Source organism: Geotrypetes seraphini, chromosome 2 (genome assembly GCF_902459505.1).
Source record: "Geotrypetes seraphini chromosome 2, aGeoSer1.1, whole genome shotgun sequence".
Classification (NCBI taxonomy): domain Eukaryota; kingdom Metazoa; phylum Chordata; class Amphibia; order Gymnophiona; family Dermophiidae; genus Geotrypetes; species Geotrypetes seraphini.
The window spans coordinates 66,754,249-66,770,309 of record NC_047085.1 but is presented as its reverse complement, the minus strand read 5'-3'; the positions used below and the strand labels follow the sequence as shown (position 1 = coordinate 66,770,309).

Sequence of the window (16,061 nt, the reverse complement as noted above, 5' to 3'; positions counted from 1 at the left end):
GGTAAGTACATAATCTCCTCTTCCAGTGCAATAGGCGAGACATTCTAGACCATATGGATGCACAAAAGCAGTCCCTCAGAGAGCAAGGGTGGGCTTGCTGCACTGGCTTTCAAGACTGAGGACCTGAAAGCTGAGTCCCCTCTGGCAGCAACATCCACTCTGTAAAATTTGATAAACGTGTTAAGAGATGACCATGTCGCCGCCCTGCAAATCTCCACAGGAGAAACAGATTGCGCTTCTGCCCATGAAGAAGCCACACAGGAGATTGTTTTCCCACCAAAATGTAAGTGAAGGAAATGGCCCTACAGATCCATTGGGAGATCATGGCCTTGGAAGTGGGAGTACCTCGTTTAATCAATTGCGTCAGCATAAAGAGATGGTCAGAAAGGTGAAAATCATCCAACCTTTTCAGTAGATGATCTTGATATTTGGAACCTGTCGGCTGAAAAACAGGTAAACACACCTCCTGATTGACATGGAACGCTGACACCACCTTAGGCAAAAAGGAAGGAATAATCCAAAGTGAGACTTCCGTCTCCGAAATTCAGAGGAAAGAGTCTCTACAAGACAAGCCTGCAGCTTGGAAACCCTATGGGCAGAAGTGATGGCGACCAGAAAAAAACTGTCTGGATTGGAAGATCCAGATGCGAGTCATCACGAAGAGGCTCAAACGGAGCTTTAGCAAGGCCCGACAAAACCACATTAAGATCCCAGGCTGGGAACGGATTCTTAACGGGCAGCTGGACCCAAAGAGCCCCTTTTAAAAAGCGAGCAACATCTGGATGTGACGCCAATGAGGCACGGCTATCCGGAGATTGGAAACAAGATAGACAGGCCACCTGGACTCTTAAGGATGCCACAGAGAGGTCCTTATCCAGACCAGCCTGGAGAAAAGCAAAGACCCATGACACAGGAGCCGCAAAAGGGTCTACTTGATCCTGGGTACACCAATGTTTGAAGGTGCTCCACGCCTTAGCATAGGCTGACACTGTGGAAAACTTCTTGGATTTGAGAAGTGTAGCAATCACAAGCTACGAATAGCCTTTACGTTATAAGACCGCATGTTCAAAAGCCAAGCCGTGCGAGTAAAGCGACCCGGATCTTCCATGGCCACTGGGCCTTGAGTAAGAAGGTCCATGAAGGCACTCAGGCGCAGACCGCATCCTACTCACACCTGCATCAAATCTGCATACCAGGGACTTCGTGGATGTACAAGGACTTCAATTCCTGCGCTTCTGGGCTTGAATCTTTGGCTGAAGAAGCATGGCGCTTTCTTGTTTTGCGCCATGAGATCGAGGGAGAGGGGTGACATTATTGAGACATTTAAGTACGTCACAGGTCATGTCGAGGTGGAAAACGACATATTCTTTCCTAAGGGACCTTCAGTCTCAAGGGGGCACTCGCTCAAACTCAGAGGAGGAAGATTTGGTGGTGACACCAGGAAGTATTTCTTTACAGAAAGGGTGGTGGATCACTGGAACAAACTACCGGTGCAGGTGATCAAGGCCACTAGCGTGCTCGACTTTAAGAATAAATGGGACATCCACGTGGGATCTCTACGTGGGTCGAGCAGCACTCTGACTTAATGGGGTGGGACAGTGGAATGGGCAGACTTGATGGGCTATAGCCCTTTTCTGCCGTCATCTTTCTATGTTTCTATGACCCCAATGTCGCACAATCTTCTGATACGCCTGAGACAACAGGGTCCACTCACCGGGATCCAGACTCTGACGACGAGGAAGTCCGATTTAACACTGTTCACTCCGGCCACATGGAACGCTGTCAGTGCCAGGAGATGATGTTCCGCCCAAAGGAACAGAAGCCAAGCCTCCTGAGCCAAAGGAGTGCTCTTGGTTCCTCCGTGTCGATTGACATAGGCCACTGCTGTCGCATTGTTGTAAAAAACTTGAACAACCTGCTCCTCCAGATGAGTCTGCAATGCTCTCAGGGCTAGCCGAATGGCCCTTAGCTCGAGCCTGTTGATGGACCACTTCCTCTGCGACAGGGTCCAACAGTCCTGAAATGGATGACTATCGCAGCGAGCCCCCCAGCCCTGAAGACTAGCATCCATGATTACCACAGTCCAGGAGGCAATCTGCAACGGGATGCCCTTGCAGAGCGATTATGGGCGAAGACTCCAGTCCATGCTTGCTCTGGCCTCCAACGTCCATGGCAGAAGCATCTCCAAGGCATCTAGATGTGACACCCACCGAGAAAGCAAGGCATGTTGAAGAGGACGCATGTGCGCTCTCGCCCAGGGTACCACATTCAGCACAGCTACAATGGAGCCCAACACCTGCAAGTAATCCCACGCTGACGGAGCCGACTTCAGCAGAGCTGAAATATGCACACACAGCTTTTGTCTGCGAGATTCAGGCAGGGAAAAGCGACCCTCTGCCGTATTGAATAGAATTCCCAGGTCGCCTGGCCATCAGGGGCTCTTCTGGAAACTGACAATACAGCCCAAGGATTCCAGTACCCGGAGCACCCTTTCCACTGTAAAACGCCCCTCTTCCAACAAGGGAGCTCTGAACAACCAGTCGTCCAGATATGGGTGAACTTGCAACCTCATCTTTCTCAGATGAGCCAATACTACCATCATCATTTTGGTGAACGTCTGGGGTGCCGTTGCCAGGCCAAAAGGCAGAGCTGAAAACTGATAATGCTGACCCAGCACATGAAACCTTAGAAATTTACAGTGAGCTGGAAAAATAGGGATGTGCAAGTATGCCTCCATAAGATTCAAGGAGGCCAGAAACTCCCCTGAAGACACCGTCGCAATGACCAACTTCAAGGTCTCCATCCGGAACTGAGGAATCTTGAGGGTCGCATTCACATGATTCAGATCTCTAATAGGTCTCCAATCTTCTGAACCTTTCTTTGGCATGATAAAGTAAACAGAGTATCTGCCTGAGCTCGAAAAATCGCTTAGCACTAGCTCTATTGCTTGAATATCCAGCAAGCGCTAAACTGTAGCTTGGACTCTGCGCGCATTTTCCTGACCCCTGCAGGAGAATCACGAACAAATTAGACAGGGGTTGGTCAAATTCCAGCTTGTAGCCCAATTGAATAATTTCCAAGACCCACTGATATCTGGTAATGCGCATCCAGACAGGCAGAAACCCTGAAAGCCGACCCCCCTATCTTTAGGGGGGGATCCCCGTCTTCCTGGCATAATTGTGTCTTGCTGACAGGTCAGGCAGGCTGGGAACGTCTGTAGCCCGCATATTGCCCTCTGACGCTCTGTAAAGATCTCTGCGATGAGGAGGGAGAAAACTGTTTGAAGTCCCAAAAGGTTCTTCTGGCGCCACAAAAAGTAGAATGCCCAGGCCCCTTAGACTTATGCTGTTCCCCCTTCTCTTAAATCCAGTTGTATTCTCTTACAGTACTTACTGTATATGCTCTGTATTAGCCCTTAACCCCACCCAAATTGTCAATGTAAACAAGTTTTGACCTTTCGATTGCCTTGCTATGTTCCTCCTTGTTCAATCGCACTGTATGTAATTCATCTATTTGTTGTGAACCGCCTAGAACTCCCTGGGTATGGCGGTATACAAAAAAAATAAATTATTATTAAAAAATAAATTATTAAATTACATCCATGAGATTATCCAACCCTTTGCAAAATAATAACTGCCCCTTAAAAGGCAGATGAGCCAGGGTTGCTTTGGAGGTGGAATCCCAGAGCATTCGGCGGGATGATATTGAATAGGCTGAGAACTTTGCAATTACTCTCACAAGGTCATATAAGCATCTGCCAAGTAGTCCGTCCCAGCCATAAAAAGCTGAGGAGGAGGATCTACCACCTCAGTCTCGAGTGTATGCAGCCGAGCCATACAGGCGCAGGCCACAAATGACATAGCCACAGCAGCTTCGACACCTAAATTAGCTGTCTCAAAAATTTTCCTGAGGAACTGTGCAAAACTCTGCTGTGCGACTCATCTTCTACCAACCTCCCTATGCTCATAGTAACATAGTAGATGACGGCAGATAAAGACCCGAATGGTCCATCCAGTCTGCCCAACCTGATTCAATTTAAATTTAAAAAAAAAAAAATTTTTTTTTCTTCTTAGCTATTTCTGGGCAAGAATCCAAAGCTTTACCCGGTACTGTACTTGGGTTCCAACTGCCGAAATCTCTGTTAAGACTTACTCTAGCCCATCCATACCCTCCCAGCCATTGAAGCCCTCCCCAGTCCATCCTCCACCAAACGGCCATACACAGACACAGACCGTGCAAGTCTGCCCAGTACTGGCCTAGTTCAATATTTAATATTATTTTCTGATTCTAAATCTTCTGTGTTCATCCCACGCTTCTTTGAACTCAGTCACAGTTTTACTCTCCACCACCTCTCTCGGGAGCGCATTCCAGGCATCCACTACTCTCTCCGTAAAGTAGAATTTCCTAACATTGCCCCTGAATCTACCACCCCTCAACCTCAAATTATGTCCTCTGGTTTTACCATTTTCCTTTCTCTGGAAAAGATTTTGTTCTACGTTAATACCCTTCAAGTATTTGAACATCTGAATCATATCTCCCCTGTCTCTCCTTTCCTCTAGGGTATACATATTCAGGGCTTCCAGTCACTCCTCGTACGTCTTCTGGCGCAAGCCTCCTAATATTTTTGTCGCCCTCCTCTGGACCGCCTCAAGTCTTCTTACATCTTTCGCCAGATACGGTCTCCAAAACTGAACACAATACTCCAAGTGGGGCCTTACCAATGACCTGTACAGGGGCATCAACACCTTCTTCCTTCTACTGACTACGCCTCTCTTTATACAGCCCAGCATCCTTCTTTCCAGCAGCCACTGCCTTGTCACACTGTTTTTTCGCCTTTAGATCTTCGGACACTATAACCCTAAGGTCCCTCTCCCCGTCTGTGCATATCAGCTTCTCTCCTCCCAGCATATACGGTTCCTTCCTATTATTAATCCCCAAATGCATTACTCTGCATTTCTTTGCATTGAATTTTAGTTGCCAGGCATTAGACCATTCCTCTAACTTTTGCAGATCCTTTTTCATATTTTCCACTCCCTCTTCGGTATCTACTCTGTTACAAATCTTGGTTTCATCTGCAAAAAGGCACACTTTTCCTTCTAATCCTTCAGCAATGTCACTCACAAACATATTGAACAGGATTGGTCACAGCACCGAACCCTGAGGGACTCCACTAGTCACCTTTCCTTCCTTCGAGCGACTTCCATTAACCACCACCCTCTGGCGTCTGTCCGACAGCCAGTTTCTGACCCAGTTCACCACTTTGGGTCCTAACTACAGCCCTTTAAGTTTGTTCAACAGCCTCTTATGAGGAATTGTATCAAAGGCTTTGCTGAAATCCAAGTAAATTACATCTAGCATATGTCCTCGATCCAGCTCTCTGGTCACCCAATCAAAAAATTCAATCAGGTTCGTTTGGCACGATTTACCTTTTGTAAAGCCATGTTGCCTCGGATCCTGTAACTCATTAAATTCAAGGAAGTACACTATCCTTTCTTTCAGCAACACTTCCATTATTTTTCCAACAACTGAAGTGAGGCTCACCAGCCTGTAGTTTCCTGCTTCATCCCTGTGACCACTTTTATGAATAGGGACCACATCCGCTCTCCTCCAATCTCCAGGAATCACTCCCGTCTCCAGAGATTTGTTGAACAAGTCTTTAATAGGACTCGCCAGAACCTCTCTGAGCTCCCTTAGTATCCTGGGATGGATCCCGTCTGGTCCCATCGCTTTGTCCACCTTCAGTTTTTCAAGTTGCTCATAAACGCCCTCCTCCGTGAACGGCACAGAATCTACTCCATTTTCTCATGTAACTTTGCCAGACAATCTCGGTCCTTCTCCAGGATTTTCTTCTGTGAACACAGAACAGAAGTATTTGTTTAGCACATTTGCTTTCTCCTCATCACTCTCCATATATTGGTTCCCAGCATCTTTTAGCCTAGCAATTCCATTTTTTATCTTCCTCCTTTCACTAATATATCTGAAAAATTTTTTATCTCCCTTTTTTTACATTTTTAGCCATTTGTTCTTCCGCCTGTGCCTTCGCCAAACGTATCTCTCTCTTGGCTTCTTTCAGTTTCACCCTGTAGTCCTTTCTGCTCTCCTCTTCTTGGGTTTTTTTTATATTTCATGAACACCAACTCTTTCGCCTTTATTTTCTCAGCCACTAGGTTGGAGAACCATATCGGCTTCCTTTTTCTCTTGTTTTTATTGATTTTCTTCACATAAAGGTCCGTAGCCATTTTTATCGCTCCTTTCAGCTTAGACCACTGTCTTTCCACTTCTCTTATGTTCTCCCATCCTAACAGCTCTCTCTTCAGGTACTTTCCCATTGCATTAAAGTCCCTACGTTTGAAATCTAGGACTTTAAGTATCGTGCAGCCGCTCTCCACTTTAGCCATTATATCAAACCAAACCGTTTGATGATCGCTACTTCCCAGGTGAGCACCCACTCGAACATTAGAGATACTCTCTCCATTTGTGAGGACCAGATCCAATATCGCTTTTTCCCTTGTGGGTTCCGTCACCATTTGTCTGAGCAGAGCGCAATACTAAGAAATGAGTTGCTGATATTGCTTATGTTGCAGTCTTTACTACTATCACATCTTTTCTTTTGCCGGGGATGGTCTCTATAATTGTCCTTCGTATATACACCACCCCCACCTTCTAGTTTAAATGCCTAGAAAAATAGTCTAAATTTCTCTGCAAGGTTTCTTTTTCCTGCTGTAGTAATATGTAGCCCATCAGTGCAATATAGCTCATGTCACCCCTCTCGTCACTTCACTGACTCCCTAACTGTCAACGTATACAGTTCAAAGATCTTATTGCTGACCTATAAGTGTGTTCATTCTGCTTCCTTTCAATATCTCTCCTCACTTCTCTCTCCTTATACACATCTCAGAGAACTCCGTTCCTCAGATACGTCACTCAACTTTACCCTTCTCCTCCACTGCCAATTCCAGACTTCGTTCCTTTCATCTAACTGCCCCTTTGCCTGGAATAAATTACCCGAGTTTGCCCGTCAAGCCCCTTCCCTTCCCTTGTTTAAAAGCAGGCTGAAAACCCTTTTTGATATATCTTTCAATCCTTAACCACATCCAACCCAGCCAGGTGATTAACCGTTCCCCTTAACTGTATCCATGACATCCTGTTTGTCTGTCTTGCCTGTTCAGATTGTAAGCTCTTTTGAGAAGGGACCATTTTCTTACTCTTTGTGACTCTGTACAGCACTGTGCGCACTATAGAAATAATTAATAGTAGTGGGATCCCAGCGATCCTGTATATCTTTTAACACAACGCTCCCGTCACTAAGTAGTGAAGTGCGCCGGGTCATCTGAGCCACCAAGGAATCTACCTTGGGTTGTCCCAGCAGCTGCTGACACTCCTGCACCAGAGGATACAAACGAGACATGACCCAAGCATTCCGCAAGGAAGCTTCTGGAGAGTCAAACTGTTCTGTGACTAAAAAACTCAAATCCAGATGCCAGGGAAAAATGGCAGATTGTGCGCGCATACTGCAGAGCCAGGGAGAAGAAGAGGAAAGGAGGAGGCTTGTCATCCAAGCCTAATTCCTGTAAGGATTCAGCAATCAAGTCAGAAAGTACCGCAAGCGCACCACAGTCGGGTCTTCTCCAGGATCCGGAGCCCCTAAGGGATCAACGGATCCAGTATCCCTATCCAGATCCTCCAATAAATGACTAGCGAGGTCTGGGTCCGCTGCTGACGTCTCCTGAACAGTGGTCTGAGAAACTGTGTTTGGGTTCTGGGTTTGCTTAGTTAAGGTGAAGCCCCCATGGTTTGGATGTAGACATGGGCAGGAGGTGAAGTTGTACAAGGTGATTGTCCAACCATGGGACCGGTGTGGTGGTGTAGGTTGGCTTGGGAGGCACTGTGATCAGAACCCTGTGAGTGAAGACTAGGTCCAGGGTGTTTCCAGATGTGTGGGTCACAGAAGCAATTATTTGGTGGAATCCAATATCAGTTAGGGTTGCCAGGAAGTCAGCGCTCATTTCAGAGGTATTGGGATAGTTCGGATTTGAGATTTGGTTTGGGATAGGCATTGGGATAGTCTGAGTTTGAGATCGGCTGTCTTATCACCAAAAGTGTTTTACCTAGGCAGAGTAGCCATGTTTCTGGATATGAAGGCGTTACTGAGAAGTGCTCATACAGCAGAAACCTTTCTAGACTAAAAACTTTACATCTATTTCCAATATTTATCCTGTACAGCACTAATTTAAAAGTAGTCTATACTTAAGAACTTTATCTGCCTTGCCCTTGTAATTAAAACCCCCCAAAATATATCATCCTTCTCCATCAACTATTGACAATATAAGAAATCCAAGAGGAGATTGAGAGGGAACATGATTGAAACATTCAAGGGAATAGATTTAGTAGATAAGGACATGTTGTTCACCCTCTCCAAGGTAGGGAGAATGAGAGGGCACTTTCTAAAATTAAAAGGGGATAGATTCTGTACGAACGTAAGGAAATTCTCCTTCACTCAGAGAGTGGTAGAAAACTGGAATGCTCTTCCGGAGTTTGTCGTAGGGGAAAACACCCTCCAGGGATTCAAGACAAAGTTAGACAAGTTCCTTCTGAACCAGAATGTACGCAGGTAATTCTAGTTTCAGTTAGGGCGCTGGTCTTTGACCAAAGGCCGCCGCATGAGCAGACTGCTAGGCACGATGGACCACTGGTCTGATCCAATTCTTATGTTCTAACACACCTTCATTAACAATTTGCATTTAATAGAGCTTTAAGGATTTCACGACACTAAACCCAGATAGAAAACCCTTCACATATACGTACCTGCTGCATGGCAACTTGTGGCTGTGCATTGAGGTGTTGCTGAGGATTACGGACACCAGCAGCATACTTATACTGAGGAACTGTCCTTACAGCTGGTGTAGATGCTGCTGCAGCAGCGGTGGCTGGGCGTGGCCCCATTGTCTGTGTTGATGTATTAGCTGTGAAAGGAAAACAACTAACTTACCAAAAGCTTGAGATAAAAAAAGATGTTGATAAAACAAAGTACAGCCAAACCTCGGTTTGCAAGTAATGCGGTTTGCGAGTGCTTTGCAAAACACTCTCGCAAATCGAGCATTGACTCGATATGCGAGCCCCCATCCCCGAGAACCAGCATCATCCCATCCACCCGCCCAAACCCTTACCGTGATTGGGCACTGGCATGCAGCACCAACCCACAGGATGTGCCGGTGCTGAAAGAGCCTGCCGCTGATCTTTGCTGGGCCTTGAGGATCTGCGCATGCTAAAGGCCTTCTAGTTCCTGCTCTCTCCGAGATTCTAATGAGAAACTGAGAATCTCATTAGAATCTCAGAGAGAGCAGGAGCCAGAAGGTCTTGAGCATGCGGAGATGCTCAAGGCCCAAAAGATCAGTAGCAGGCTCTTTCAGCACCGGCACATCCTGTGGTTTGGTGCTGCATGCCGGTGCCTGATCACAGAAAGGGTTTGGGCGGATGGACGGGGCGAAGCCGGTTCCTGGGGGTGGGGTGGAAGTGCACCAGTGACCTCGGGGGGGGGGGGGGGGGGGGGAGGGAGTCCTTTGGGGATGTGGAACGAATAGCCCATGTTTCCATTAACTCCTATGGGGAAAGTTGCTTTGATATATGAGCATGCTTCTGGAACGAATTATGCTTGCAAATCAAGGTTCCACCGTATTTTAGTTTGCTGCACATATAGCACAGTTACTTACCGTAACAGGTGTTATCCAGGGACAGCAGTCAGATATTCTTACATGTGGGTGACGTCATCCACGGAGCCCCGGTACGGACAGCTTTAAAAATGCATCGCCACTTTACAAACTTGAGAAAGTTTGTGAACTGTCCGCAGCGCATATGTATGCGTGCCTTCCTGCCTGATGCGGCTCTTCAGTTCCATAAGCAAGCTAAGAACCCAACCAGGGGAGGTGGGTGGGTTGTGAGAATATCTGCCTCCTGTCCCTGGATAATACCTGTTACGGTAAGTAACTGTGCTTTATCCCAGGACAAGCAGACAGCATATTCTCACATGTGGGACTCCCTAGCTTACTAGAATGGGATGGAGGGAAAGTTGGCCATTAGGAAAATAAATTTTGCAAAACTGCTTTGCCAAAGTGACCATTCCATCTGGAATAATATTCCAGATAGCAGTGTGAAGTGAATGTATGAACTGAGGACCAAGTAGCAGCTTTACAGATTTCATCAATAGGAGTTGAACAAAGGAAAGCAACTGAAGCTGCCATAGCTCTGACTTTGTGGGCTGTGACAGACTCTCCAGCTGTAGCCCAGCCTGAGCATAACAGAAGGAGATACAAGAGGCCAACCATGTGGAAATCATTCTCTTGGATATGGATGTCCCAACTTGTTAGGATCAATGGAGATAAAAAGTTGAGGCCCACTTTTTTGAAACCGCTTTCAACTCTTAACTCCCACTCACTGCTGTCAGATACCTATACTCACTGTATCATTCCCTTTTCCATAATCTCCCCAACCCTGTAATGTCCTGTCTAAATTAGATTGTAAGCTCTTCTGAGCAGGGACTGTCCATTATATGTTAAATGTTCAGCGCTGCGTACGCCTTTTCAGTGCTATAGAAATAATAAATAATAGTAGTAGTAGTAGTTCTGTGCAGTTGAGTTTTCTTCAAATAGTAAGCCAATGCTTGTTTGCAGTCCAGAGTGTGAAGAGCCATTTCCCCAGGGTGTGAATGAGGATTAGGAAAGAATATTGAAGTATAATAGATTGATTAAGGTGGAATTCCGTGACGACCTTTGGAAGAAACTTGGGATGGGTGTGAAGTACCACTTTGTTATGGCGGAATACTGTGAAAGGAAGACCCGTTACCAGTACTTGAAGCTCACTGACTCAAGTAAGATGAGAAAAACCACTTTCCAAGTAAGACACTTGAGATGAGCCATAGACATCAGTTCAAAAGGAGGCTTCATCAGTGCAGCAAGAATCACATTAAGATCCCAAACCACTGGAGATGGTTTGACATTGAAAAGTCCTTTCAAGAATCTGCAGTCGTAGTCAAAAAAAGGGGATTAAGTAGGGAAGCTTTGGATGAATCTCTAAATAGGAGATTAGTAAACTAGATATGATATAGAGACTTACCAAGATTTGCATTCTCTAAAGCTCAAAATCTCAAACTGCGTCTTGTCAGATCTCAATATTTACCCCTAGGGATACCAGCCAGTCATAGCGGCCACACTCCATGTGGCAATTGCAAGTATTGTCAGTACAGTGTACCATTAGCTCAATTGCAAGTACCTGATTGGATAAAAAAGAAAGCAGAATCTATGTCCTCTAACTGCACTACTCAAAGGGTGATATACATTATGCAATGTCCTTGTTTGTTACAATACATCAGATAAACTACTCGCAGTATTAAACAGAATTGCTGAACACTTGAGCAAGATCCGTACCGGCAAGATGGAAGCTCTACTGGTCCAACATTGGACAGATAAAAAGCATGATACTGATGAGCTCCGCTCCTCCACTGTGGTAGTACGTCGAGATCAGCTGTTCTTCACGTCTTCCCTTTTACGAGATGACATCACCACACGTCGTTTAAAAATTAGTGGCGTCTTTTTCCAACCGCCACACTAATGAAGCAGTAATGTGAGTTAAGAAGCAGTGGTTTTGAGAACTTCATATGACAGGTACCTTTCTTGTTCTGATGCCTAAAATAGTTTTTAAGAATAGCACATTGTATGTACTTTAGTCCAATTAAGTTTGCAATAGGTACAATTCAACTTTTGTTTCTTTTATTTTTTTTAGAATAACACGTTTTGATACCACACTGCCTGATATTCTTGGCATTTTGAAAAGTTAGAAGCTCTTTTTTGGGTTCCTTGACAAAGTTTTTTTAAACATGGTCCATGTCGGGACTTTCTAGAAGCTAAGTGATAGTTTTTTTTCCCCTACGTTATAAACGCACAAATGAATAAGTGAACTTATATGTAAAGTCATTATATCATTCCATAAACAGTAATTGGGTGGTGGGTCTGGCTATAAGAGCTTTGGTTCTTGGACAGATTACATATTTCTGAGTGTATGTAAATTTCACCAGATATATAAGTAAGCTGATATAACTCTACAATACTTTTGGAGATCAGTTTCCTTTCATGAATCTGGACACAAGAGGATGAGCAGTGAGAGGTTTACCATCAACTGGTCTGTGAAAAGCATTGATAGCACTGAGATGAACTCTAATTGAAGTGGTTTTGAGATCTAAATTGGATAAATATAGAAGATAGTCCAATAATGAAGATACAGAGGTGTATTTAGCGTTATGATGATGAAGAGCACACCAAGCGGAAAACTGTGTCCCTTTTTTGCTGGTAGCACTGCTGTATAGACAGTTTTCTCGATGCTTCCAAGATTAATCTAATAGGCTGAGAAAGCTGAAGGTCATCCGATCTTAGACAGAGGTAGCAAGCTGTCAGGTGCAATGCTGGAAGGTTGGGATGCAGAAGAGATCCGTGATTCTGTGCAAGAAGAGATGAGAAAATTTGAAAAGGTATTGGTTCCCTCATACTGAGTTGAAGAAGAAGGGAAAATCAGGGTTGTCTAGGCCATCGAGGCGCTATAAGAATCATGGTAGTTGAGTCCTGCTTGAGCTTGACAAGCATCTTGAGGATGAAGGGGATTGGAGGAAAAGCATAGAGAAACTTGTGAGTCCAATCCAGCAGAAAAACATCCTCTTCCAGATGGTGAGGAGAGTACTGCTGGGAGCAAAACTGGGGAAGCTTGTGGTTTTTGGGAGGACATAAACAGGTCTATCTGAAGAGCCCCCCACTGAGAGAAGATGTGATGCAGAATTGCAGAACTGAGTGTCCACTCGTGTGGTTGAAGAAACCTGAATCTGTCTGCAAGTGAATTGCTTTCAGGAATATATTATGAGCAATAGCCCAGGTCCAAATCTTCTGGGCCTCCAGACAAAGACGGAGAGAACCCATGCTTCCTTGTTTGTTTATATAATAATACATTGTGACCTGATTGTCTGTGCGAATGAGACTTTTGGTGTTGGTGACAATGTGCTGAAAAGCTTTGAGAGAATTGTAGATCGCTCTGAGTTCCAACAGATTTATATGACAAAGGCGGTCCTGGGCAGACTAGTGACCTTGAGTGTAAAGACTGTCCAGATGAGCTCCCCAAGTGTAAGTTGACTACTCCGTTGTCAGAACTTTCTGATGAGGAGGGGTATGGAACAAAAATCCTCTGGACAGATAGGAAGAGTTCATCCACTACTGCAGTGACTGTTGAAGTGAAGAAGTGACTGTAATATGTTGAGAGAGTGGGTAGAGAGCTTGAGACCACTGAGAGGTGAGAGTCCATTGAGGTACCCTGAGATGAAGTCTCGCAAACGGAGTAATATGCACTGTGGAAGCCATGTGACCCAGAAGTACCATCATTCGTCTGGCTGATATTGATCAAAAGACACACAAAAAAGCAGTAAAAGTCAATAGGTTCTCTGAAGGGTACAACCTGATATTTCAGCACTTGAGAGAAACCACGTGATAGTGTTATAACTTAAATCATAAATTTTGTGAAACGGGGTGTCCTCAGTGTGAGAGGTCAGCGAACGGAGAAGATTCTCCAGCACTTTACACAGCAAGGCAGATGTTAAGTCTGAATGGAAAGCTGAACCAAATTGTCTTGTCTTTGCTAAGGGAGAAACGCCCCGAGATGAATGGTGTCGAGCAGAGTTCCTATGAATTGTAGAGTCTGAGATGGTTGAAGTTAGGATTTGGGAAAATTTATTTTGAAACCCAACTGTTGAAGGAAGAGAATTGTCATGCAAGTCGCTACTGTCACCCTCTGCAAGGTAGGATCCTTGATCAGCCTGTCATCCAGGTAAGGAAAGACTTGGAGGTCCTGCAACCGTAGTGCTGCTGCCACAACCAGGCACTTAGTGACTACTCTGGGAGAGGATACAAGGCCAAAGGGTAGTACTTTGTATTGACAATGGTGATGAGCCAATTGATATCGTAGGAATTTCCTGGAGGCCGGATGCACTGGAATGTGAGTGTAGGCTTCTTTGAAATCCAAAGAGCATAGCCGGTCATTGCGATCTAAGAGGGGATATAAAGTTGCCAGGGATAATATCCGAAACTCTTCCTTCACTAGAAATTTGAGACCCCTGAGGTCCAAGATTGGACGAAGACCTCCCATCTTTTTCAGGATGAGAAAATACCGGGAGTAAAACCCCCAGTTTCTCTGTCCAAGAGAAACCCTTTCAATGGCATTGAGAAGGAGAAGGGACGTCTGCTGCGGGTTGAAAGAAGACTCTCTTGGAGGATGATCTGGAGGAATGTTGATAAAGTGAAGTGAGTATCCCTTTCAAATGACTATTAGTACCCAGAGGTCTGTGGTAATCAGTTCCCAGTGAGGATAACAGAGTTGAAGCCATCCTCCGATGGGTTGAGGGAGAGGCTGGGATAGAGGAGCGGCTATGCTCTCGAGAAGCACGTCAAAAAGTCTGAGCAGGCTTTTGGGGAACTGCTGTCTGAGTTTTCTGAGGATGCTGTTTCTGTTTCTTTTGCTGTGGTCTAGGAGGAGCACAGGTTTGGAAGAAAAATGCCTCTGATAGGAAGAAAAAGGCTTAAAAGACTTGGAAGTTGAAGGCTTAGGCTTGGATTTGACCAAGGCATCCCAAAGTTTCTCTTGGTTAGTGAGCTTTTGGGTAGCATTTTCAATAGAAATCACCAAATAGCTCATCACCCAAGCATGGAATGTTAGCCAATCTATCCTGGAGGTTGACATCCATATTGGAGACTCAGCCATGCCAGACGTTTCATTGCCAGTGAAATAGCCGAAGCTCTGGAAAGTAACTCGAGGACATCATAAGCTGATCTTGCCATGTACCTTCTAGCCAGGGCAAGGATGTAAGAGATGTGACAAAAAGCACAGTTACTTACCGTAACAGGTGTTATCCAGGGACAGCAGGCATATATTCTCACATGTGGGTGACGTCATCTACGGAGCCCCGGCGCGGACAGCTTTTCAAGCAAACTTGATAGAAGTTTCAAGTTTGCACACTGCACCACGCATGTGCGTGCCTTCTCGCCCACTAGAGGGCGCATCCAACCTCGTGGTCCTCAGTTCCATAACTAGCAAGGAAGCCATCCCCGGGGAGGTGGGCGGGTTGTGAGAATATATGCCTGCTGTCCCTGGATAACACCTGTTACGGTAAGTAACTGTGCTTTATCCCAGGACAAGCAGGCATGATATTCTCACATGTGGGTGACCTCCAAGCCAACCAAAAAAGGGTAGGTGGGAGGATGGCAATTTATGAAAACAGGTTACGTAATACCGACTGGCCAAACCGGCCATCGTTTCTGGACAAGGTGTCCAGACAGTAATGAGAGGTGAATGTATGAACCGAAGACCAAGTGGCAGCCTTGCATATGTCCTCCATCGGGGTGGATCGGAGGAAAGCTATTGAAGCTGCCATCGCTCGGACCTTGTGCCCCGTGACTCGACCCGGGGGAGGAAGGCCAGCCTGAGCGTAGCAAAAGGAAATGCAAGCGGCCAACCAGTTAGACAGAGTGCGCTTGGAAACTGGGTGCCCTAATCGATTGGGATCGAAGGACAGAAACAATTGAGGAACCTTTCGATGAGGCCTGGTGCGTTGAAGATAAAATGCCAACGCCCTCTTACAGTCAAGCGTGTGAAGCGCCGTCTCGCCTGGATGGGAGTGGGGCTTCGGGAAGAACACAGGAAGGACAATGGACTGATTGAGGTGGAAGTCAGAAACAACTTTAGGTAGAAACTTAGGATGGGTGCGGAGGACCACCTTGTCGTGATGAAAGACAGTGAAAGGAGGGTCCGCAACCAAGGCTTGCAACTCCCCAATCCGCCTGGCGGAGGTGAGGGCAATTAGAAACACCGCCTTCCAAGTCAGAAATTTCAAGAGGGACTTGTTGAGTGGCTCAAACGGGGGTTTCATCAGTTGAGCCAGAACCACATTCAAATTCCACACGACGGGCGGAGGCTTAAGAGGGGGGCAAACCCTGAGTAACCCTTTCATGAAGCGTGTCACCAAGGGGTGGAGTGACAGA

The 16,061-nt window shown here is 45.8% G+C and overlaps 1 protein-coding gene across 2 annotated transcripts in view; it reads right to left on the bottom strand.

Annotated features, from left to right (window-relative positions):
• The window catches only part of PABPC1 (poly(A) binding protein cytoplasmic 1), a 200,111-nt gene that overhangs the window by 26,368 nt on the left and 157,682 nt on the right, over positions 1-16,061 (bottom strand). For both annotated transcript variants that reach the window (XM_033933124.1, XM_033933123.1), the window contains exon 12: positions 8,806-8,963. In XM_033933124.1, coding sequence (XP_033789015.1) covers positions 8,806-8,963 — 158 coding nt within the window. The remainder of the gene's footprint in view (positions 1-8,805; positions 8,964-16,061) is intronic.